Source organism: Tigriopus californicus, chromosome 12 (genome assembly GCF_007210705.1).
Source record: "Tigriopus californicus strain San Diego chromosome 12, Tcal_SD_v2.1, whole genome shotgun sequence".
Taxonomy (NCBI): domain Eukaryota; kingdom Metazoa; phylum Arthropoda; class Copepoda; order Harpacticoida; family Harpacticidae; genus Tigriopus; species Tigriopus californicus.
This window is the reverse complement of record NC_081451.1, coordinates 15,450,900-15,474,180: the sequence shown is the minus strand read 5'-3', so window position 1 is coordinate 15,474,180 and position 23,281 is coordinate 15,450,900. Positions and strand designations below refer to the sequence as shown.

The following is a 23,281-nucleotide window of genomic DNA, read 5'->3' as shown; positions in this document are numbered from 1 at the left end:
TCAAGCATTTGTAATTGTAATCAATTACAGTACATTTGTTAACAAAATACCTTTTTAATTGTGATTCCTTATATTTAAAAGGAATGTATTTGTAATTCTAACTAATTTCATTTAAAACGAATGCATTTGTATTAGTAGTTGTAGTTAATTACATTTTAGAATGCAATGACAGAGGTCTGACTGGAGGCTGGCCAGAGATTCTCAGTGTCCATATTTACATTTACATTACAATTGCAATAATGGTGAATCTCTCAAGAACAGGCATGTCCGAGGATAAAGATCTGAAATTTCGAGAGTTGTCTTCAGGTGGTCAAAAAAGTAGGAAGCTGTCAATTTACCCTTATATGGCACTCGTTTTTTTTCCATAGTTCATTTGGATGAAAACTTTCGATTCGATACCATCAAACAGGTTGTCAGAAAGCACCAAAAGTGGCCGTTAGGGTCTTTCCACCCTGTAAAAGTCAATCTCATACATCTTTTGAACAAAACTCTATTGGAGCCAGATTTAACATCAATCATCCGTCAGTGGAAGAAACCATCGCTTTTGCTGTGCACAAAATGCGTTTCTTTTGCCTTTTATTCCAAAAAGACCCTTTGGCCAGCTTTCCGTGAATCAACCCTTGGGTTTGATCAAATGCTTCACTTCATTAATCAAGCTTTTGGGCGTCCACTCACTTGCTCGTGTTTACTTTCTTGATGATGTTTTATCACGGATGGAGCTCCCCATGTTGGGGTAAGACCTAACTGTCAAGTGCCAAGTGCCAACTCACATCCATTTGTTCCCTCTAATGGGCCTTGCCGGCGCTTTTTGATCCCTTCATTCCCAATCTATTGACATTTCAAAGAGCCTAAAGTCCCTCAGGAGCATTCCTCTCACTTTTCCCGCTTACGATTCCCCAGATGAGCATTTCTCTTTCCATTCAATGTTCGGAAGGCTGTTCACAGTACCATTGATTCAGAATAAGACCCTAAGAGAACCATTCCCTGGGAACACAAAAACACAGGGACAATTTAACGCCAGGTTTAGATTTGGTGCCTGCATCCGCTAGAGGGCGCTCCGAGCAATAATCGTTCATCTATCCTTAATTCAGATCCAATGGAGCCTGCTTTTGAAGCAGCCTTCCTCACTTACGTTCCAAACGAACAACAAGAACCAAAGGCCAGCCAAGGTTTCCGAAAGCGTTGAGAAAAAGAGTTAGGAAGACCTTCAGATAAGATTTATTTTCCTTTGTTGTCGATTTTCTTTCTGGGTTATTCATTCTCTTCACGTCAGGCCTTGTGTCGAAAAATCTTCATCCATACTAAGATCAAAAAGCTATAAGTGTCATGTCAAGTTGACAAGGTGGGAGCCCCTCATAAAATGTGGCATGTATTATGGCTACGAAAATGTTTGATATAAACGTGCATCTCTCTTTTGTTATGGGCACCATTCAGAGTATTAAAGGGTTCGGAGCCAGAAAAAGGCTTGGAACCACTGATCTAAATGAACAGCAACACCTAAGTGAATGAACAAGGCGGTTTTCAACTTCCAATTTAGCTGGAGAACGACTTCCTAGGGAGGTTTGGCATGAATTTGTGCAAAGTAAAATTAAATGTCTGCATAGACAACACATTTACTGGTTTTAGCAACGCTCAGCACCACAAATGTTCGAGACTGAAAGGAGCTGAAGAGCTACTGAAGAACAAAATTAGCCTCTGTCCGCTAAAGAAGCCATCAGCGCCAGTTTAGGGATAGGATCATTTTAAGTGTTAGGAACTCTCTCCAGGTTTCCCTTGGCAAAAAAGGGATCTTTCGTTGAAGTCCAGAACTCAAACAGATTGCTTGGGTTCACAGTGGTGCTCAAGTTTCCACGATTTAGTTTTGGCATTGTTCCAAGAGAGTCAAGGGAAAAGAAAATGGGCGCTTGTTCCTTCTTTAGCTTTCCTCGAGATCTTCGCTCATGCTGAAGGTCGATATTAGAACAGGAAGATGCAACAGTCGATCAATCTCTCAAAGTGAGGATATATCCAAAGGATAGTAGGCTAACAGGTGCCTGATCGTATGCGTTTGAATGCTTTTAGAATGATGAAAAAGGGGGAATAAATCAAAACTCCTACAGAGTGTGGAAAAAAGCATCTAGAATGGAACGAACATACAGGGATCCACGCTTGAAGTTGCCTAAAAAAAGGAACCTCTTGGGGAAAGGAAGGGATGAAATATTTCTTATGCACATAAATTATTGACGACAACCCAAATTGAAGGGAACTTTTGATGGATTTGGAGATGACAGAGATAGATTTGGGGTTGCTTCAAGGTTAGGCCTCAATCAAATTTCGTCTCATGACCAATTGCTTTGAAGATTATGGTGCGCCCAAAAAACTAACCATGTATCTATCCTCGGGAATCAGAACGGCTCAACATATTATACTATGCCTTTCATTAACTTGGAAAAACGTCTAGGCTGGGCGAACTTTTGTAGATCAGAGAGCAAAGTCAATAGTGAATCAATGTCGGCTGAAGAGAGGAATTAAATTTGACTCCACGTGGCTTCTGTTTGATGAAGGTAAATATTTGAACACACGAACAGACTCGAAGGACAAATTAGCCGTGTTGTACACATTTACGTGTTTGAGAGGAAGCAGATTATTCGTGGTTGCATGTCAAAACAAATGTAAAAGCGAACATACTTTAAATCTTTTCCAAGATGTACTTAAGGCTTTTGAAGAGATTGGGTCCAAGTGGAACGGAACCATTAAGTACGAGTTCCCGAAAACCATCCCTTTGCAACCATCTACGTACATACAAAAGGACTGTCTGAACAGGAACGTCAAACTGGTGCCAAAGTCATTAACAAACCAAAAGTCAGCATATCTTGTGAAAACCATTTGTCGTCCTCGTTCCATTTTGACTTGCTGGAATAGTCCTGTAATTTGGACAGAGGTTCCATCTCCAGCATAACGAATTGAAATGTTAAAACTTTTAAAACCCTCACGTGGTTTGGCCATCGTAAACTTTTTATCCAACAAAGAGTTGTTGGAATTGGATTCTACTTTATCTCATGTTTATTTAGTAATGAATTCCTGTCGTGGAGTGCATAATATTTTGAATAGCATTCTCTACAAAACATTTCCTGCATATCAGCGAAGGTGTTAGCATTGTTAGAAAATGCACTCAAAGTGAGTTTGGTAATTTAGTTGGCAAGCAAAATTTAGGCAGTTTTCAAACTTTTATGACGGAAACTGTTATTCCCTCAATTGCTATACTACTAGACAATCTTGAGTCTAACTTACATGCAATTAACCACGGACTTCTAGAGATGTGGACTGTGAACGAAGGTAAAAATCTTATGTCTTATGATATGTATCAACACTTCACTTTATTCCAAATGGGCACTTAATACGACCCCAAGATCGTGTTGAACAGATGTACTTGGCAAAATTTGAGCCCAAAACTATGCTTAAGGAGCTCAGGAGATATATCCAAAGTTAGGCAGTAAACACAGCACGAAATTCGAGTTTTCGGTCTTTTTGGTCAGCTCCAGAAGCTTTTGACAACATAACTCTAAAATGAACCACTTTATAGTTAATTGATATAAAAATGACATGAGGTAATTGAAATCCAAATTTTATCACTTTAATTCGAAAAGTGGCTCAGAGTCGTTATGATCAAGAGCATGCTGATTTGGCGGGCATGAAATTGCCAATCTGTCTTAGGATTGTTTTTGCTCGCATATTGTGTAATGTTCAAATGTCTACCTCCTGCTAAATTTTGAAAAAAGTATTTTTCTTGACATATGTTTTCCTTTATAAGATATTGCTACTGGAACAAATTATAATACCGCTGAAGAACAAATTGCATAAAAAGGCAGAATCACATTCCTCAATTTACGAGGCTTAAAGGTACGACTAACAGGCCTCTTGATTTATTTATTTCCTAAGCCGGGCCATAAAACCTATTACGGACAATCAGATCCCCATCGACCAAACTAAAGTGAATCAACATGCCTCGATGTCCATGGACCGAACGACTTACTAACACAATCAACACGACCCTGGAACATCTGGAAGCTCGCTAAGACCCTCATTTCCCAGTTCATTTAGCGCCCAATGTGTAGATCCAGCTCTTTTGAAACCATTGTCTCAAGAACTCAATGGCAATTGGGGTCCCCCAAAGTGCCAACCACCATCACTAACCACCAACCATGGACTTGTTGTCAAAGGGACCACCGATAATTTGAGGTGGAAGACTCAAGAGGAGCAAAGGAAGACCTGCGCTTGTCAGCTCTTCGGGAAAGAATGGGTCCTTCTTTGAGGTCTGGGGCCTGAGTAATCAGATTTATGGCTCTCTCTCAAGACCATCCCAGACAAGCAAGCGGATCCAGCGATCACGGTAAAGGTGTCACGTGTCACACGCGTCCAAATAGGAATACTCGGAAGGTGGTTATTGCAAGCTCAAACTTCAAAAGGTTGCTAGGAACACTTCTTTCGAGGCTGAGAAGAAGTGGCTCTGAAATTAATTCACGAGAATAATGTAACGGGAAGAGAGAGCAAGGTTCGGCAGAACTTTTGCATGATATTTGTCTTCAATATTTATATTTCCAACTGTCTATGGGACAACTTCTGGAAAATGACGGTAACACAGACTTCAGGTGATATGACTAATTGATAAAGCCAACAATATCCGAGTGGGAAAAGAGGGGAGGTTCACAAGCGAAATTTCTGTTGAAGTTGCAGTAGTCTTTGGGACACTTTTTAGTATGTAAATCTCATGTATGTGTTTAGTATATATCCATAGGGTTCATTAACTCCTTGTATAAAAAAATAAGATGTTGGTTAGTCTCCTTTATAAATTATGAAAGCTCCGATTGTCTATGTTTCTTTCCGGATGGATTAAACGAGATAAGCATGGAATACCAGTTCATGTTCAGGTCACTATTTTTTCTTATTGAACTTGTTAATTCTGATCTTGGTCACTCCATTATTTTAATGAATTTTAATACCCTACATTTAAATCATGGCCCAATAATCACTGAGACGAAACTTGACGAGAGAAAAAGGTGGCCCAGAATTGGTTTTCCAAAACTTGCCAACGGTCACCCTACATTCAAAGCTGGATTGCTAGAAACAAAGCTCTGGATTACGTCGGATTTATTTACTTTTAGAAGGCAGGCAGACAGGCGCCCTTTTTCTCAGCGAACCCTTTCGTGACCGGCTGAGCTTAATGCCGTTGCACACTATAACTCAGCCGCATAAGAATGAACGAACTTGCAAATGGAAAATGATGTGAGGGTCGGGTTTTTGTTCCATGCAATTGCCATACCAACCGAATGCACGCATTACAAAAAGGATTGTGATCCTGATTTTTGAGTGTCTTACCATTTGCATGCAAGGAAAAGATGAGATGAGAACGAATGAGTTGGTTCGAATTTCAACATCCTTCAAACTGTCAAAGTTAACTCACAAATTCGCTTTTATCCACTTTCTTCGCTTTTTTTGAGTTTCGAAGAACCAGATTGAGATCAAAATCATTAAAGCTTAAAACAAATCAATGAAAAAGTGACAACTTTTATATTCTGCAATGAAATGGGCTTTGTATATCACGGCAGCCAAATGTCAATTTTAGAAAGAAAACAAAAACCGAATAAATGTTTTGAAAGTCAAAACAGATGGCGTTAAGAAAAAGATATTTTGTTTTGACTTTCAAAACATCTATTCGTTTTTTTCTTTCTAATATTGACATTTGGCTGCGTTTTATTCAATTTTGAAAACTAAATTTGCTTACCACGAAACCAATAATCATCAAAAACTCCCATCCAAAAATAGCATATCTTTGCTATAAGCAATCTTGAAAAATATATTTTGACTAGCTTTATTTTTCCTCGACCATCACTTCTTTGATTTTAGAGGAAAATAAAAAAATCCCAAGCATTTTTCTGTATGGCCTCTTTATAGTTTGCTAACAGAGTAGTTACTTATTGTGCATTCATTCTCCTGGACGTTGATAAAGCTCTAGTTGGCATTGAACAATCGATCCATTACTGCAACATCCTTGGTTGAACAATCGAACAACTCCGGTCTTTGAGGGGGATTGCCCTAGTTGCTCATTCCTTATCAATTATGCCTCCAGTTTCCTTCCTGTCCTCTTCGCTACAATGAACACATCCATCAAATCAGCTCCTTGGTAACTCAAGAAACCGGAAGGAATAATTGACAGCCGTCATTTGAGATCTAATTAAGACGCTCAAACTTATGGGAAAGATCACTCTAGAACTGCACAGCTCGGATAAAGGCACCTCTACATCTACTCGTAGTACATACCAACGTTGGCACTCTGACACTGGCAAAGGTGACATATTCAAACGCATAAAAAAAAAACTTTGTTTAGCAGATGGCCTTTTAAGCCCTGGGAGGCTGAAAACCCAAGACTTTTTTTGAAATATACTCTACCTTCAAACGAGAGAGAAGTAACCTGCATAAAAGGTTCACAATAACGTTTTTCAAGTGAGAAACATCGTTACAGGGATGACCGTATGTATTAAGACACCTAACGTCCAAGCAGATCCTGACTAAACAAATCAAATTTACATAGTCTTACATAAACAATTTGCAACGGAAACACCATCCTCTTATACCAAAGGTGTTCACCGTATCAATGTGGAGCATGAGTTGTCTAGAGATTGCCAAGGATTTAAGGCTTTTCATGTTTCCAAATGCAGCGTTTCCAATAAGATATACCCATTTAAGGGATATCAATAGCTTTGAAAACAGGCCAAGGCCTACATGAACGAAAACACTTGGACAGCTATGAAACAGAGGGTTTCAAGGAAATAAAAGAGCTCACCTGGCCAAATAACATTCTTCGCTGGAACTTTGGGGGCTACTAACATGGGCAAGAGCTGCAAAAGACGGTCTCAAGATGTGTTCCTACAAGTTTTGAAAGTACGAAATCATTAGCACACCCTCAAAAAGCAGAGAAGGAAAGGGTTCAATTGGTGTTGCTCTACAAACAATGCATGAAAAGAACGGGAATGATTGCTACCAGAACCACAGGAAAGATTTTTCAACATTAAAGCAGCCCACAATCTGATTCTGACTAAACAGAGTTGAGGAACTGAGGAATTATAGGCCAAAGATTATTGACCACTTTTATTTTAATGGGATTGACTTTACAATCTAGTTTATTCTGGAGAGGAAGGTTATGTTAGCATTATTGGCCTAGAATCGTCTATTCTTGAAGCTTTGGACGATTTGGAACCAAATGCCATGCACGCCCTCTAATAATTGGTTTTAAAGCGCCCAAATGCTGTTATTAAAGCAAAGCGTGGGTTTTACGAATACGGCATTGTTTTGAAAGCGAATTTGTGTCTGTCTAGTTTTATGGGCAATTTTGACCTCATGCCAGGGATTGGTCAATCAATTTTTAAAATAATTCTTCTGTAATTATGATCAATTAATGATTCCAAATCAATATTCATCAGGCTAGCCGTTTTTGATATGCCCAGAAATGAGTTCTGCTCCATACGCCGTATGAAGCCATCAAGTAAATATCTAACAATGTAATATTTTAAGGAATGACAGCCGCTCTCAATTATGGTGCTCTACAAGAGCGATAAACGCCATTTGATCAAAGGAGAATATTTGCATGATTGGTATTCATAAACCAATTTTGTTGCATTAACAAGTATAGTTATTATAGTTTGATCTATTCAGCCACTTGATTGACAATGTTTGAAGGGTCTTTGACCAAATGGCAAATGGAATGTATGTAGAAAATCCCAAAAAGACAAGCAAACCACTAGCATGAACATTCCCTTTTCACAAAACTTTGTACCAAGGAAACGTGTCAATGAACTTTTGTTGATTTCGTGCCAAAAAGCATTTGGAACAATGATTGCTTCTAATTTTCTTCTCTGATCATTGTCTTAAAATCAATCTGTGTAGTGCAAGTTTTGAAAACCGCCACAAAGGGGCTGTCAAAGGATTCAGGGTTTAAAACAAAATTTAAAAAAATACAAATTTAGATTTTTTCCCAAAGTTCTCCAGAGAAGCACTTGAGTATTAACATCTTGAGCTCTTCTTGCTAATATATGCGAGAAAACATTGACTTGACACCTTCTTGCTGCCCGCGGGCAAAACTTGTCATGTTCATCAAGAGACTGCGAGTGTGGAATTCTAATCAAACAAACTTTGGTTCCTTTGTTGGACAAAATCTGAGGGTCCTCTCACACCTCCAGAGTTTACGTGGCAAGGCCTAGGGCCTAGCATCTTAAGCTAGAAAGAGGGGCGATGGTTTAGCTGAAATTGGCCCTTAGAAAGGCATTGTGCGTTTTCGCTTAGGGGGAGACATTTGATACATTCAAAGTAGGTAGAATTTGGACATGGTACACCTTAAATACGCTGCATTTTATGTGTGCGAAGGGATGAATGAATGCATAAGAATGCCTCAGTGCTTTCATTTTCACTGCTCGCTGTTCGCGAACTCACATCCATGCTTCCATTGATCCTTCTCAAAGGAAGACTTGAGTACTAGGGACGAGCAATATAATCATTCCTATGAAATTCAAAAACTTCATGAACTATCGATATTTCAAACGAGTAGTTATGTGCTAAGACCATCAATATTTGATGACATTGAACACAAACTGTTTATTTCCGTGCAGGTACCTCATTGATTTTATGATATACGACCATTTTCTCTCAACCAATTTGGGAGACATTCAGCATTTTTAGAGCTTCCAGCTGCCTGATTAATGGTTGTAATAAGTTGTACAATTGTTGCAGTACGATTGTATGAATTTGGAAATGCTTAGAAGGTATATTTTTATCGAGTTTAGTGGGAAGACACATAGTTTGTAGATGGTTTTTTCAATTAAAACGTTGATTGATAGCAAAGGCTTCAAGAATGTGATGATGAAAATACGTAGTTTCCGTCAGGAAACCCAAAAATTCTAAGGCTGGTCTGTGATACACGGGAGGAAAAGTCCAATTTAAACCCTTCTGAAAGCAAACATCTCTTTAAGAATTTCATTTTGAACTTGCCCTTGGAATACAGGAATCCCTGCATTGAAGAAAATGTCAAGTAATCACGTTCATGGCATTTTCTGCCATTCATTAAACTTAATTTTTCAGCATTACTCGACCACCTTGAAGAAAAACAGGAAAATGACATATTCTGCAACGTTCTCCCCATCAATGAATTTATACTATATATGTACCCGACCAATACATATACACAATACACAGACTGAACGACGCAGAATACGCGTCTTTCATTTCTTTGGACAATGGCTCAACATCATTCTGAAACTTCTGACACTTCGCCCCCCTCAATTTGTTAACGAAAGCCAAGACAAAGTTTGAAGACGACAGAGGCCTAAACTTGTCGTCTTATCCCGTTTCCATCTCCCGAGTCTTCTGGGAAATGGTTGGCCATTTCGGGGAGGCAAACGAGCGCAAATTCTCAACAATGAACCATCTCGTCAAGACGGAAGTAGGCATGTTCCTTAATGGGCTGACATTAACAACGCCGGGTTCGTTCCTGTTCCACTTGTTTCGGTTCTTTTTCATCTCCAACGAGCATATCTCCCAAGTGGCAAGGCCGAAAAGGGTCTTTCGATATTGACTTTTCCAATCACATTGAGCCACCAAAAACATCAATCCCTCTCAGGGTGACCCTGGAAACTTACCTATTTATCATATTTGGCGACACGTCTCTGCACCAGCTTGCACACAATCAAGCACACACCTTGATTATTGCTTGCTCACTTGCTCGTTTCCCGCGTTGGAGAGTGGACCAAAAATGGACCAAAAGTTTATGTTCAGTTCACGTTGGGTCCCTACCCACTACCAGACTTAGCCCTCCGCTTACAAGGAACACTCTGACAGGTAGTCATCACCGTCATCATCGCAGGAGGTTTTAGGGAACGAGGGACCATCCGTCTCCAAGAACCGAAATTGGGAGACGTCCATCCGCCCAAGATATGGACCATTGCACTCCTGTGGCTCGTTCTTCTCTCCTCCTTCCCCCCAAAAAGGTCGCTTGGCTTTGAGCCTCTTTTCGGCTGGCTGGAGAAGGAACTGGTGTGAGTGGGCTTGGAACTGGCACCACTACCGCCAAAGGCAGAGAGACGAGAGAGAATGGAAGAGAACAGCCTTAACTGCTTCAAGATCTTGCAAGGGACCTAAGGGCCTTTTGCAAGTTGGAAACTGTTGTTTGGGCTCTTCTGCTTGAAACAAAATGTGTTTGGATGGGTCAGGGTGATGGGTTCGCAAAATGAGATTTGAATGATTGTATTGAGTCAACGTTAGGAGTGTTTTCCGAATTTAGGGCTAGATTTTGGAACAATAAAAAAGTAATAAGAGCCGTCTCGGATATTTTTTGAAATGGCCAATCGATTCCCTGACGAATCCATGTTTTAAGCCCAGTTTTTTTCCTTCTTTTTCATCCCTTTTTCCAACCTCGTTGTATTACATTTCATCTTTTTTTTTATCCGGTATGGATTCTTGCATCTTTGACATTCGACTCGTTTCATTTTCCCCTGTTAAGATCGAAGACTCTACATAAGTCATAAGGGAAGTTTGAGTGGAAATGACAATAAACAATGAACAAGCTCATCTAGACAGGGATGAGAAATCATTGAAAACTATTTTTGACCAGGTCGCAGAAAATGGTGGCAGAAAGTGGCGGAAGTTCCATGAAAGTAGATTTTTACCAACGAGGATATAACTTGGATGGGAAGTTATTAAAAACCATTTTTGATCACGTGGCCCGAAAATAGTGGCAGAAAGTGCCAAATATTCCTTGAAAGTCGAATTTTGCCATCATTGCGTCTAGCTCGTTGCAGTAACAAGTAATTCGTTGTAATTCACATAAGAAGGGAGTCAGGACTTCATTTTGAAAGAAAAGTGATTGCCTAATTGTGGGCTCTTTTTATAAATCGGAATGCCAGGGGCGTCAAGTGCACAAGAGGTATGACTAAAGGCTTTGTTTCCTGAGCTGATGAAAAGGGTGTACGTAGTAATGTGCATTGTCCAACAGCACCAATTCAAAGAATTGCCCAAAAAGGAGCTGAAAACAATGTCCACTGTTTGTACTTGTATATTCTCTAACGGCTGGCGAACGTTGGTTTGAAATTCAAATAATTTTGATGGATTAGTTTCCACATTATATCATTTTAAAAGTGTCCAACACCGAGTCACACAGGCATCTGACGTGGAATAACTTTGAACTTGCCTAAAACACCCATCAACAATGAAATGCAGGCATCTGAAATACTGTAAGTTAGAGAACCTAGGTGTACTTGCTCAAGTTAACTATTCCTGATTCAGGATTGTGCCCCTAGTAACATACAAATTAAGACAATTCGACCAACGATTGTTAACCTTAAATGGATCGCAGTGCACTTTTATGGTGGTAATGCTTGTCGACACCTTTCCTCGACAGAGGCAAGATTTTTTTAAAATTCTTACCCCGGAGTTTAGGCCAGCGGAGTTTCATAGCGGTTAACGTCCAAGCCCTTAACTCTGAGTCAAGAGCTTTGAAAAACACTCTTCAGGAAACAGCAAGCTTCAAAATCAAGGCGTCAAATTTATTTCTCCCTGCCTTTCCTTCCCTTCATTATCGCAACTCTCTTTATGAAGCAAAGTAAAAAAACAAAAGCTAACCTCTTTTTACACCTAAAAATCTATTGATGTAAAAAAAGTTGAAACATGTTGTAAAGCCAACCTGTTCTATGGAAACGTAGACTGAATTTTCCATTTAATTCAATTTGCGGACTTTCTGGACCAATAGTTTCTGATATTGAACCAGCTTAGCAGTGCAATGCCCGAATTAGACATTCGGTTATTGAAATTTTAGTCAGATTAACACGCAGTTTCGCCATGATTGATTTTTACTGCCTTTTCGTATTTTTCAGAAGCCAAAGAAGGCAATTGCTTAATGATTCAAAAATTCTAGTGTTAAGCTTTCCACCTATCCAAAGGCAGTCAAATGTTACTAAATATTCTCTTGGCAATACTTGTTGATAGAGGTCCAATTGCTAATTGTGCAATGAAGCCTTGTTGTAAGAACTTTGGTTATATGAACATTACTGAGCATCATTTTTATTGAAGCCATTCTTTTTGATTTATGAATTACTTTGGTGAAAAGAGCTAATCCAATATGCGGAACATACATGTAACAGTTTTTTTTGGAAATATGTTGGATTTTTCTATGAATCTGTGATTTTCTACTCAAGCCATCAAAGAAAAATCAAGATATTGACTTTTCTTTTTGACTTTTATTGACAATAAATAGACAAAAACCATTTTTCAAATAGTTATGTGCATTATGTTTGAGGATTGATTTTGCTTATTGCATTCTTTAGAACCACCATGATTTCTATTGCATCATATACTGATAACCCAGCAGAAAAAAAGTTTGGATGTGGAAACAATCCGGACATAAAAACATTTTCCCCGATGTTATGGAGGTTCCTACAACCGGATGTCACTGAATTGGTAAAATTATGATGATGCAACAAGTGTCATTTACAGTTTCAAATAATCTCAAAATACTATTCTTGACACAGTTCACGATGAAATGAAACCGATGGTCACCCTATACTTACAAGACATGTAACAGGTCGTCTGCCTTCCCTTTCTTTCCGTGCAACGTCAAAAAAGGGTGTGCAGAAAAGGAGAGAAACAGAGAAAGAGGCGAGGATCAATGTTGACGTTCCAGAAATCCTGGTCCCAGTTCCAACCAAGTTCCAAGCCTCAACCAGGGAAGAAGAAAGAGGCCCAGGAGCGATATTTGAGCGGAAAGAGGCCTTTTAATGATGAAGTGAGGCAAGACTTGATGTAGAATAGCAATAAGAACCGTGAGCAAAAGAAAATGGAACCTGAACTTCAAGGGTTCCTTCAGACCTTTGCATCAAAAACAATATTTCAATCATAGACGACAGGGTATGTGAATGAACTTTTGGTGGAGTTTTGAAAACTTGAAAAAGGTGAAAGAATTGCCTTGCAGTTTTGAATGTGCAAAAGCATATTTTATTTGTCTTCATCACGTATTCTGACCCCAGCAAGGCTATGACATGCAAAATATAATAAGTAGAGGGTGAACTTGAAATTGATATGCACGTAGAGCACCAATTCAAGAGGGTTTTTCGTTAGCGGTTTTCTTTTTCTTCTATCGATGGTTCAAACTATCTGCACTGAAGAAAACTAAAGACTCATTTGTGATCCTACTTGATTTCTGCTCAACGTGCAAATCATTTTCAAATCCGATCTCTAATCATCAGCTGCTTTCCGACTTCTCAAATTCAGCTCCGAAGCAGAAATTTAATTATTGCAACTTCAGCTGTGCTACCCTTCCATCTTAAAGTGCTTTTATAAAAAGGCTACCTCTGCTGTTTCGCCCTTCGTCTCAAACGGAAGAAGCAACTCCAAGGCTGTCTCAAAGGCCAACCTAGTAACAGTACTAAAGGGGTCCAGGTCCGACAGAGTCTCCTTCAAGTATGATGTTAAGTTTACTTTGATCTCCGGGCCGTGTCTAAAAGCAAGGCAAATCATCTCAAATCCGCCACCATTCTCATTTAGCTTGTTAAGATTTGATGAAAGTTTTAGAAAATGAGTGGAACCAAATTTGTTTATTCCTTTGTTTTCCTAAAAAAAAGGCTGGTTTTAAGTTGAGCTCTGCTTCGGTTTGTTTGCCAATAACTTGGAGAAAAGGAACTTTTCCAAGTGGAGAATAGGAGCCTCAATGCAAACCACCACTGGGAATGCTACAACGGTGGTAACTGCAAAGACCCATAACGAAGCCAAAGCCTGAAAATACAAGTAGTTACAATATATCACTTTAAAACAATTGAACCTCGAGGTTGATCGCGGGGCATCCAAAACCAAACATTCAACATTTGGAGTAAATGCTTAACCGCAGAAATGGTGCATGTGTGAACCTTTCTATCAGACGAATAGCACAAGACTTGACATCTTTGAAATGACAATGTGATATTTCTTCATCTTACCCGTCAGTTCAGTTCTTTGAGGGCAATGCTTTGGAGGGCGCTACGCTATTTGTTAAAAGCAAATTGATGTGCGGCTTTTGCCAATGATCTCGTTTGTATTGAAATACTTTGAGACGCATCACATCCCAATAACCTTTCGAAATCAATCCAATGAAATTCTATGTTTTCTTGCAGATTAAAAATATGAAACTTTAGCGTCTGCAATGCTTCATGCAAGTAACAAGCGCGCAGTTTAGAGGTTCCGTGAATGATCCCCGCTACTTGTATTTACGGCCAAGGCGGATGTATCATGCAAGTAACAAGCGCGCAGTTTAGAGGTTCCGTGAATGATCCCCGCTACTTGTATTCAAAAGAGTCAAATTGAGTGTCAATACATACAGTTCTACAACGACTTCAAATTATAAATAATAGTATAGAAACAGTTGCAAGATTAAAAGAGCATCAATTACTACCTCAAAGTGACTTACTGCTTCAAAGTGATTGAACGTGATGGTATGCAGGTATTTGCCGGCGTATAACGTGACCCATATGTCATGAATTAAGTACATAACGTAGGTCAATCGAGCCAAAGGAATAAATCCCTCCCAAGAGAGAAATGAATTGATCCAACCTAGAATCGAAACGAAAACATCTCATCTTCCTTTTGAATACTGAAACACTTCAAATGAAGAAATTTCATTTCCTCTCAAATCCCTTAAATGTAAAGAAATATATGGTGGTATAAAGTACGACTAACCTCCGTAACCTTTCGTGCATGCCCAAACGACCCAACTCAAGGCAATGCCCCAAGTCAGTCGATGCAGACCCCCGTACGAAATGGCCGTGGCCCTCGTGGGCTCCCTTGCCATTTCTTCCCCAAAATAACTGGGAAGATTGAGTCCATATACCACGGCAAACAATCCCCCTAAGGCGACGATCCATCCGATTAGCACCACAACCTGCAGAGCCACTTGCTTCGTTAAGACCCCGGAATGACTAACTTTCGTCCAATTCCAAGGCTATGCATACCCAATCTAATTTGATGATTTGGCCCCTCTGAAGATGAAGGATGTAACCCAAAACTATTCCAGCAAGGTATGGTTGGATTCGACACCACGGCATGTAGTAATTCTCGTTGAAGTAAGATGAGCTAGAGCTGAATATGAAAGGAAAAGCCACTTGTGGTCACAAAGAAACCATTGCAAAAGGGGGTTTGTTGGTTTAAATCACAGACTCGTTGATTTCAAATAATAGTTTGTGATTTGGTCCAGAAGAGTTGTTTTTAAGCTACGAAAATAAGCCAAAATAAGTTCCGAAAACGTAAAAACAAGTTAAAAAAAAAAAACAAGATTTTTTTATTTGTTTGGATATGCAAGTATTAGTGCAGTGTTTAAGGAAAAAATGCTTGATCACTATGTTTCACAATTTTCTTGCTCTTTGGGCTCAGTGCAATCCCAAATCTTTGCCCTGGGTCTGGCCTGTTGTAAAGGGAATCGCTGTTCTTGGATGAAGTTCTTCTCTTACCAACGTTTGAGGATGGACAACAAAGGGCTCACTCACTTCCCTGGGCCTTTTGCCGGTCCCCAGCATGCCCTTAGTTTTGGTTCTGACATCAAAACTGCTCTCACTTGCATTTTAAGACATTGTTTTGGTTGCAAGCGATGGGAGGGTTACCATTTGCCTATAGATTAAAGTTAGAGCATTTGCAGTATGACACTTCTGTAAATGCTCAACACTTCCTATCAATGAAAGCTTGTGGTTCAATGTCAAACAAATCTTTGAGCGGGGACAAACATTGCCCCGAATTCTTTTACACCTACCCTGTGTTTCTCCTAAATTTCCTCTAAATATGACCAAATTCCTTCATTTTCCCCGTAAAATTCACGGTTTTGGGTTATTTCAGGGGAAAAATTCATGAAACAAAATAGGTGAAATGTTAATTGAGCCTAAGAATTATTATTCCGACCCCAAGCTATCAATTATCAGCATTAAGCAATTGGCATAATTTTTACTTCTATTAAACGGGCAAACACAGTGTGAACCGATAATGAATGTGTCTAACTAACATTTCATCTACAATGTTCTGACACGGGAGGGAACAAGCAGGGATGTTATAATGGCATATGATTTTGGTAACCTTACTCTAAGGTTGGAGATGGGCCCCAATTCTTCACCTCAGTCAAGACCATGATGGTTATTGTGGACACCAGAATCCAGACAATGGGCCAAAAATAATTAAAAAAGAACTTCTTAAAGCGCCACATGGGATACATGAGGAAAGGAGTGACCAGGAACATTTGCATGTCAGTCGCCAAGTACCAAGACGGGCCAGCACACTAAAACGCATTTTTTGTCAAGTTGTCAATGCAATATTTCTTGATTAGACATTAATGACGGGACATTTCTTACCGGTGGATATTTTGCTTGGTCTTCCTTGGGATAAAAGTTATTAATGTAGAGCACTTGCCGCCACAACACCTGCCGACAGTTTGTGACCTCGTCATTGGCTACATTTGGTCCAGAAATAAGGAACTTGAGAAGAGATGCCCGGAAAAGCAAAACCATAAAGTAAACGCCAGTCAACCTGGGCAATTGAGAGTTCACTTTGAAGTAAAAGAAGAAAAAAGACCAAATAATCCAAGCCATTATATTGATGCGTTGACCTAACCTTAGGTATCGATGGATGTAGAATACAATCAGATTGAATCTTCCTTCACATCGCTCAATCTCTTTGAAGGTCAAATAAGCCACCAATGTTCCACTTAAGAAGTAGAACGAATCCACACTTGGATATCCATTCAAGACGAACTGACTCCAGAAGCCTTCAAAGTACTGGAAGGAAGAAAGGCTTCATTAAGGCTTTCAAAACCAATCAGACGCATGGTTCATGCACTATTTCGATTGTTGATTTCCCTTACAATGACTCCTCCGGTTTTTACACCAACATATCTTTTTTCTCTAGTTGCGTAAGTGGCTTACCATTCATAACCGATTAATGTTTTACGTAATGGTCATCAAAGATTCTTAGTTAGAGAAAGGCCCTTTGTTCAATTATCCGCTCCAACCTTTTTCGCAAGGATAGTTTTGCTGTTTTTTTGCGTCTTGCTCATAGTTTTTTTCGGAGAATAAAGCAATGGTTGTATTTTGCCATGTTGTTGCCAGAAAGCTGACTATTTTTGTTTTCAGTACTCGTATACCGCTTCTTAAGAGAGATTATCTCATTGACAGCTCCTTATTTTTTCCCACTTCGGTCATCAAATGTCATTCATATATGTACTTACGCCTGTCAAAACTGACAGAAAAGTAAGTTTTTTCTTTATTCAGTTACTGGAGGCTCCTTTTTTACGACTATAAACAATGTAAAAATTCATACCTTGGGCAACTGTAGAAGGTTCACCACGCCAATTTGCAATTGGTATATTCCATACACATGACAAACTAACACCCAAACCATGGAAAAGAATCGAATCCCACCAATGGCCGTCAAATGGTCACCCCCGGAATCTGGTTTACGGGCGTTCAAAATCTTCCGACCAGTTTCCAACGCAGATAATCCACGCCAAAAGAGAAACGCTGTGAAAAGTTGTTAAACATGTCTTGCTCCCGCTGACTTACACCTCTCAAACCTGCCCTGTCCCTTGATCAATATGTTTTGAGATGACTCAAAGCAATCCATGTTTCAGAGTACCGACAAACATGCATTCGCACGGTTGCTCAAAGCATAGTTAGGTAACTTTCAACTCTGCTCTTCAGAGTTTTAAAGATGTGTTTTGAAAATCATAAAACATAACATTCATAAGGGGCAGTTTCTACTTTTTCAAAAGCTATTTTAGACAAAATCATATCCTGGTAGTGTAGGTGCTTTGTAGCCTCTTTCCTAAGTTCAGGTTTGGTACATGCTTTATCACTCCGTCATGACCTTGGGACGACGGGATTGAGGTTTGTCTTGGAGGCTTTTATCAGCCCACTGGCGCGCCCATTGTTGCATGGCCGAGTAGTGATTCCACTCAATACATTTTTGTCACGTGGCCGTCGGCGCATTTGTTGGCCAATTCCGATGAAAACTGACCCAGTCAATGAATGCGTTTTAGCCAAGGAGCCATTTTTCATATTTTCCAGTTTTTTATGTATTTGCTCGTTAAATTTCCACGGCAAGCTCAATCAACTAACAAATTGAATGATTTTGACTTTTCAAACTTTTTGTCTTACGAGTCATTACTAGGCCAGCCAAAAATTTCATCCTGCATATTGTGCAAATTTTGTAAAAAACTTGCTCGTCCAAAATTTTTCTGCAAATTTTGCATGTTTTAGTGCAATATTTGACATTTTTTGCAATTTATTGTGTATTTTGAGCCATTTTCGCAAAAAAAGAATCAATATTGGTGAAAAAAATTCTAGCATCCTTTTCAATTTTAGAAAAAATGTAAAATTTTATTGCTTCATTTTTTTTCACATCTCTTTAACAAAAGTACTTTTTGTAAATAAATGCCTACGTTTTCCATTGATCTTAAATTGCTCTTTTTCTCTGAATTCAATGTCATGGGGCTTTCACACAAGGATTCATTTCTAGATTATCAAAACCTTGGACTTGGTCATCTTGTGCTCATCTCTGGTATCTTCTTCAATCAGGTTAAAACCAGTGTGGCTTCATACAGGCACACAAAAGGAGGGAACGGACGGAACAAATAAACCAAGTATCAAATCAACCTCATATTAAAAGGAGGATCAAGGACACATAAATAACACCTCTTGCATAAAAAAGGACACAAATTTTATGAGTTTAACAATTAAACATTGAAGGAACCAAAAGAGAAGCAAGTGCTTCATTGTTTTAACTAGCCTGGATATTTTTGATGCCTGTAAATTGTAAACCTTTACATTCATTGCAATTGACTACTAAAACCTGGTTGAAGAATAAGCTCATGGACAATATTGAAAATATATTGCAAAGTACATCTTCCGCACCTGCTTTAAATACTGCATTATCCCAATCTTCTAGGTTTGTGGCAATGAAGTAGTTGTTCTCTAATTCTCACATCATTCCTGCTTTTCCTGAAAACGCAACTAGAATCTCAATACTTTACACACAAAAGAGCAAATATAAAAATGTTTGCATTTAAGAGGTTTCTTCAACCAGAGGAACCAAATTTGATCTTGAAACCTGCATGGTTTAGGGTATTAATTTGGGATCCAAGTTAGGGGACAATTGTTAGGGCTTTTTATTTGTAAGATTTTGAAAAAATGAAATGCATTGAAACGTTTGGCAATTGCTTCAAACTTTGAACAATGTTGATTTCTTGTCTTTTTTGCTTTTAAACAGGTTTACAACTTTGCGATTGAGATTTTTTTTTCTTTAGAAAAAGTTATCAGGTGCTTTCAAAAACAACTGCTACTATTTATTTGGCCCTCAAAAAGACATTTATTTCCGAGCCCTATTGATCAGGGCAGGAGTCACCATGGACAGGACAAGAACCTGGTCCAAATCTGATTGTTATCTTACCGTTAGAATCTGCATTGATCAGATTTTGCTCAACCAGAATTGTCAGAATAGTTCCTATCAGAACTAAGGCACCAAATACGCACAAGATGGAACTGAAAAAGTTACAGAGACAAAATCAATTCCATATTACTCCACCATTACTTTTAGGTTTTTATTTTTTACTTTTAATGGACAGACTCGTGTTACCCTAAACTGTATGAAACAGGACATCATTTTGCTGACACAGAGCAGAATTTTAACATGAATAGGAAATACTCCAAATAGGTTGTCAGCGATCGATTACATACAATAGGTGAAGAATTGATCGAAACTGAAAGGTCTAAAAGAAGCACACTTGCCATGCAAGATAAAAGGGCCAAATACCAACTTTAGAGCCAACTGAATATTAGATTGAAGACCAATATGTGGCATTGGTTTATTGGTTTTATTAACAAGAACTCCAACCATTGGCAACTATGTAAATAGTTGGGCTTTTGGGAAGAAGAGAGTGAAAAAACTGAGTTCAGCAGGTTTGCAAACAGCCGAGCAAGTCCAAAGATGTTTCACTAGGAACATCACAGGAATGAGAGAGCTCTCGTATTGGGAGGGACTAAAAAAGTTGGGACTGTACAGTGTTCAGAGAAGGTACGAAAGGTATCTGATACTGTACGTCTTCAAAAACATCCATGAGCTTTGTACCAACCTAGGATTTAGGGTCAATTCTAGTGACCGTAGAGGCTTGACGTGCACTTGGAGAGCACCTTAAAGCCCTCGAAAATCCAGACTAGTTGGATTAATAAAGTCCTCTTCTTTGCTTTTCCAAGCTCCTTCTAGAAGGAATATTTGTTCAGTTTGCCTCTCTCAATTATTCTCAAGGAATATGTGGGGTCTCGATCCAGTAGCATCTTTTGGGTGAGATTTGCACACGTTTTTGATCAAGATTCCAAATCAGGCTTACATTCAAAGTTGCCCGATGTGTCAACTCTGATTCGTTGATGGATCAGAATGTTAAATAGGTATCCTAAATATATAATATTTATTGCGTTAAGGAAGTACGCAATCCCTTTACATTGAAAGTGAGAAACGGAAAAGCCCTGGGAAATATGTTTTATTTTTGTCTTTGATTAAAGGTCATATGGCATACTTAATACTGTACATATTACCTTCCATTCAAAAACTTAAAGCTTTATGTAAGAGTAAATGTTGGAAAAATAAATAAAGTAATGGGGGGAAACCTGAAAAAACGCGCCATCGCCAAGCGACTTGGTCTCAAATGAAAGAAGAAACCACAAGCAACTGTCAGGTCAGACAAAATGTTGACACATTTTGGACATCAAGCTAGGGATCTTTTGCAAATTTTTCAAATCTTAACCGTTTTTACAAACATCACTTACGTAATCAATTTCGAAAGTGTTGGGCATTTATGACAACACACTTCAAAAACCAAACCAAGAAATATGTCATAAATATCACATTGATTTATGCATCAGGTTTAATCAAGTGGCTTAATAGGAAATTCTAAATTGTTCTAAATTGCTTTCCAAAATTGACTAACAATGCCCTTTTTGACAATTGAATTGAGGTTATGAAGTCAAGCCCTTACATGAAAGCAAAGTCCCAAGCGTCCAAAGGAATTTCATCTTTTGGCGAGTATCCAACCAGAGACACGCTATTCCATTGGTTTTCATCCGTGTCCAATTCTTTTAAGGTGGCCTGCAAGATGGCGCCACTTTCTTCGAACGAACAAGAACTAGGGAGACACATTCCGTGTCGTCGCAAAGGCAGACCCAAAAGGTACTGAAGCATACTGAAGTCAATGAAAAATTGTTCCAAGCCCAAAGATTTGTATCACTTACTCGAGGAACAAGAGGTCCTGAAGCCAACGGATTGATGTTGAATTCGCGGGGATGAAGGTGTTCCCTGACTATTTGTGGTGTGAGAATTTCTGAATCGTTGTCCGGTGGCGTCACGCTGCTCCATAAAAAGGAGTGCAAGTAGCGCCCTCTGTGAATAAATTTACACTATTGGCCAATTCCAAAAGCGAATTTGTCAATTTCAAATGCTCGAACCCAAAGGTTTCCAAGGTTTGCCCATTGAAAATCGGATCTTTAACGTCGATTTCGATGCAAGACGAATACGAGCCACCCGAATTAACGTTGCCAAGCAACAATCCCGCTGGGGTGCTCCCACCAGATTCCCGCACTAAAATGAAAAATCACACAACAATTTTTGGTACAGTCGCGACACTGTTTCTTTAAAACCTTATTAAATTGTTGAAGCTTTCTCAAAATGAACTATAGATAAAGGACTTTGGATATAGAAATGGAGTGCATTAAAAAAAAGAAAAAAAGGGATTTGCAATTCTAAGTATTCCTCTTCTATTCCATGTCTCTTGAGCATTGATGCAATCTAAAAAGATGTTGCATCCCTTTTTGAAAGCACTCAAATCAATAAATTCCTGCAACAAGAACAAACAACATATTCAATTGCCTTTTCAAGATGCTCGTATCTACTTTTTGACGTTTTGAACATTGGAAATACATCTTCAAGTGAGCGATCTTTTATGACGTTTCAATTGTTTCATGGATGCAACTCAAAGCACGTCGTTAATCAATAATTATGATCAGCAAAACCTGAGGAATTATAAATGGCAAAGGTGCAATGACCCTCTGACGGAAAAGGTCAACAGAATCCTTATTTTGATCATTTCAACCAACTTAAATTTTAAGTGTAGGTATTTCCCCTTAGACCGGCATGCGAGGGACACAAAAACATTGATTTGAGTATATAACATGACGTAAACGTAAATATTTATATCAATCAGTTCATTGATGTCTGGACATCTTCTCATTTTATTAGCTTTTGGTAAATAAAATGATATGTCTTTACTTTTGATGGCCCAAGCGTTGGTTTTGTTGAAGTTTAAAACGTTTATACTGTTGTATAACTCGATGTGGTTTTTGCAGACATTATTCACCAAATCAGGTATCACTAAATTTGAACCCAGTGTTATTTCACTAAAGACAAGATCGAGGCAAAGAATGCCAATCAGTGCAATCTTGAACCTCATTTTCACTACTGATACGATTGCCCAGAAATCTCAAGATGATTCAAATGAATCATTCACCAAGATAAGACAAATAGTTATTATCAGACTAGTGGCTCTAGAAAATTGACAGATTTACGTACACTCTTTCGAAGTAAGAGGAGCTATTCTTAGAACCTCAAGTTACTGAAATTAAAAAATGAAGTCAATACAAAAGCTCCAATTCCATTTGAAAACAACTCTTTAACTTACATCCATTTCGTATAGAATAATATACTGATTCATGATCGAATAAGCTTACTTCATTGTTTTTTTTGCGGACTTCCTTACCGCTACTGGGATTGGAATCCTAGCACTTCAAGACGAGAAATAGTTTCATTCTACTTAACTTTTATTTATATATATTATTTGATCGACCAACGAGCTAGAGTTGGCAGATCTGGCTAACCCTTGAATATAAGGTTGATCCGGAATTTTAGTCAAAAACTTGTCCAAGTCTGACTTTAAAGATGCTACCCGATCAACAAGGCCTACGTTCTCCCTACGATTGTTTGAGGGCAGCAAATTGAACAATAAAGGAGCCCGAGAAAGAAACGACTTGGATTTCAATGTTCGAACTAGCCTGAATTTCATAATCAAATAAAAACGAACTTTACGGACCAATTTCATTGTGAACGTTGCTCCGATTGATTAAACAAGACTAATCTTTTCACATAGGTCAAGATTCTGTGACTTGAAGCTAAAACAAATAAGGGCCATGAACAAACATTAGTTCCGCTGCCATCAATC

The 23,281-nt window shown here is 38.8% G+C and overlaps 2 protein-coding genes across 3 annotated transcripts in view; both read right to left on the bottom strand.

Moving 5' to 3' along the window:
* Nucleotides 1-10,058, bottom strand: part of LOC131892084 (synaptotagmin-15-like) — a 41,328-nt gene extending 31,270 nt beyond the window's left edge. The window contains exon 1 of one of the 2 annotated variants that reach the window (XM_059241822.1): nucleotides 9,666-10,058. Coding sequence is in view for 1 of the 2 variants with exons in the window: in XM_059241823.1 (XP_059097806.1) it covers nucleotides 9,666-9,676 (11 nt within the window). In the remaining variant the exon portion in view is untranslated. The remainder of the gene's footprint in view (nucleotides 1-9,665) is intronic. The other variant, XM_059241823.1, reaches the window with a different exon arrangement.
* A 3,537-nt stretch (nucleotides 10,059-13,595) lies between these two features.
* On the bottom strand, nucleotides 13,596-22,523 carry LOC131892054 (nose resistant to fluoxetine protein 6-like). The gene is made up of 13 exons (XM_059241783.1): nucleotides 22,336-22,523; nucleotides 21,516-21,648; nucleotides 21,303-21,450; nucleotides 21,050-21,243; nucleotides 19,468-19,559; nucleotides 17,341-17,540; nucleotides 16,636-16,799; nucleotides 16,377-16,551; nucleotides 16,110-16,303; nucleotides 14,997-15,123; nucleotides 14,725-14,926; nucleotides 14,456-14,598; nucleotides 13,596-13,788 (listed from the first exon to the last, which is right to left on the bottom strand). Exons 1-13 carry the CDS (start codon nucleotides 22,514-22,516, stop codon nucleotides 13,645-13,647), a joined length of 2,097 nt encoding a protein of 698 aa, XP_059097766.1. The 5' UTR covers nucleotides 22,517-22,523; the 3' UTR covers nucleotides 13,596-13,644.
* Between the last annotated feature and the right edge of the window lie 758 nt (nucleotides 22,524-23,281).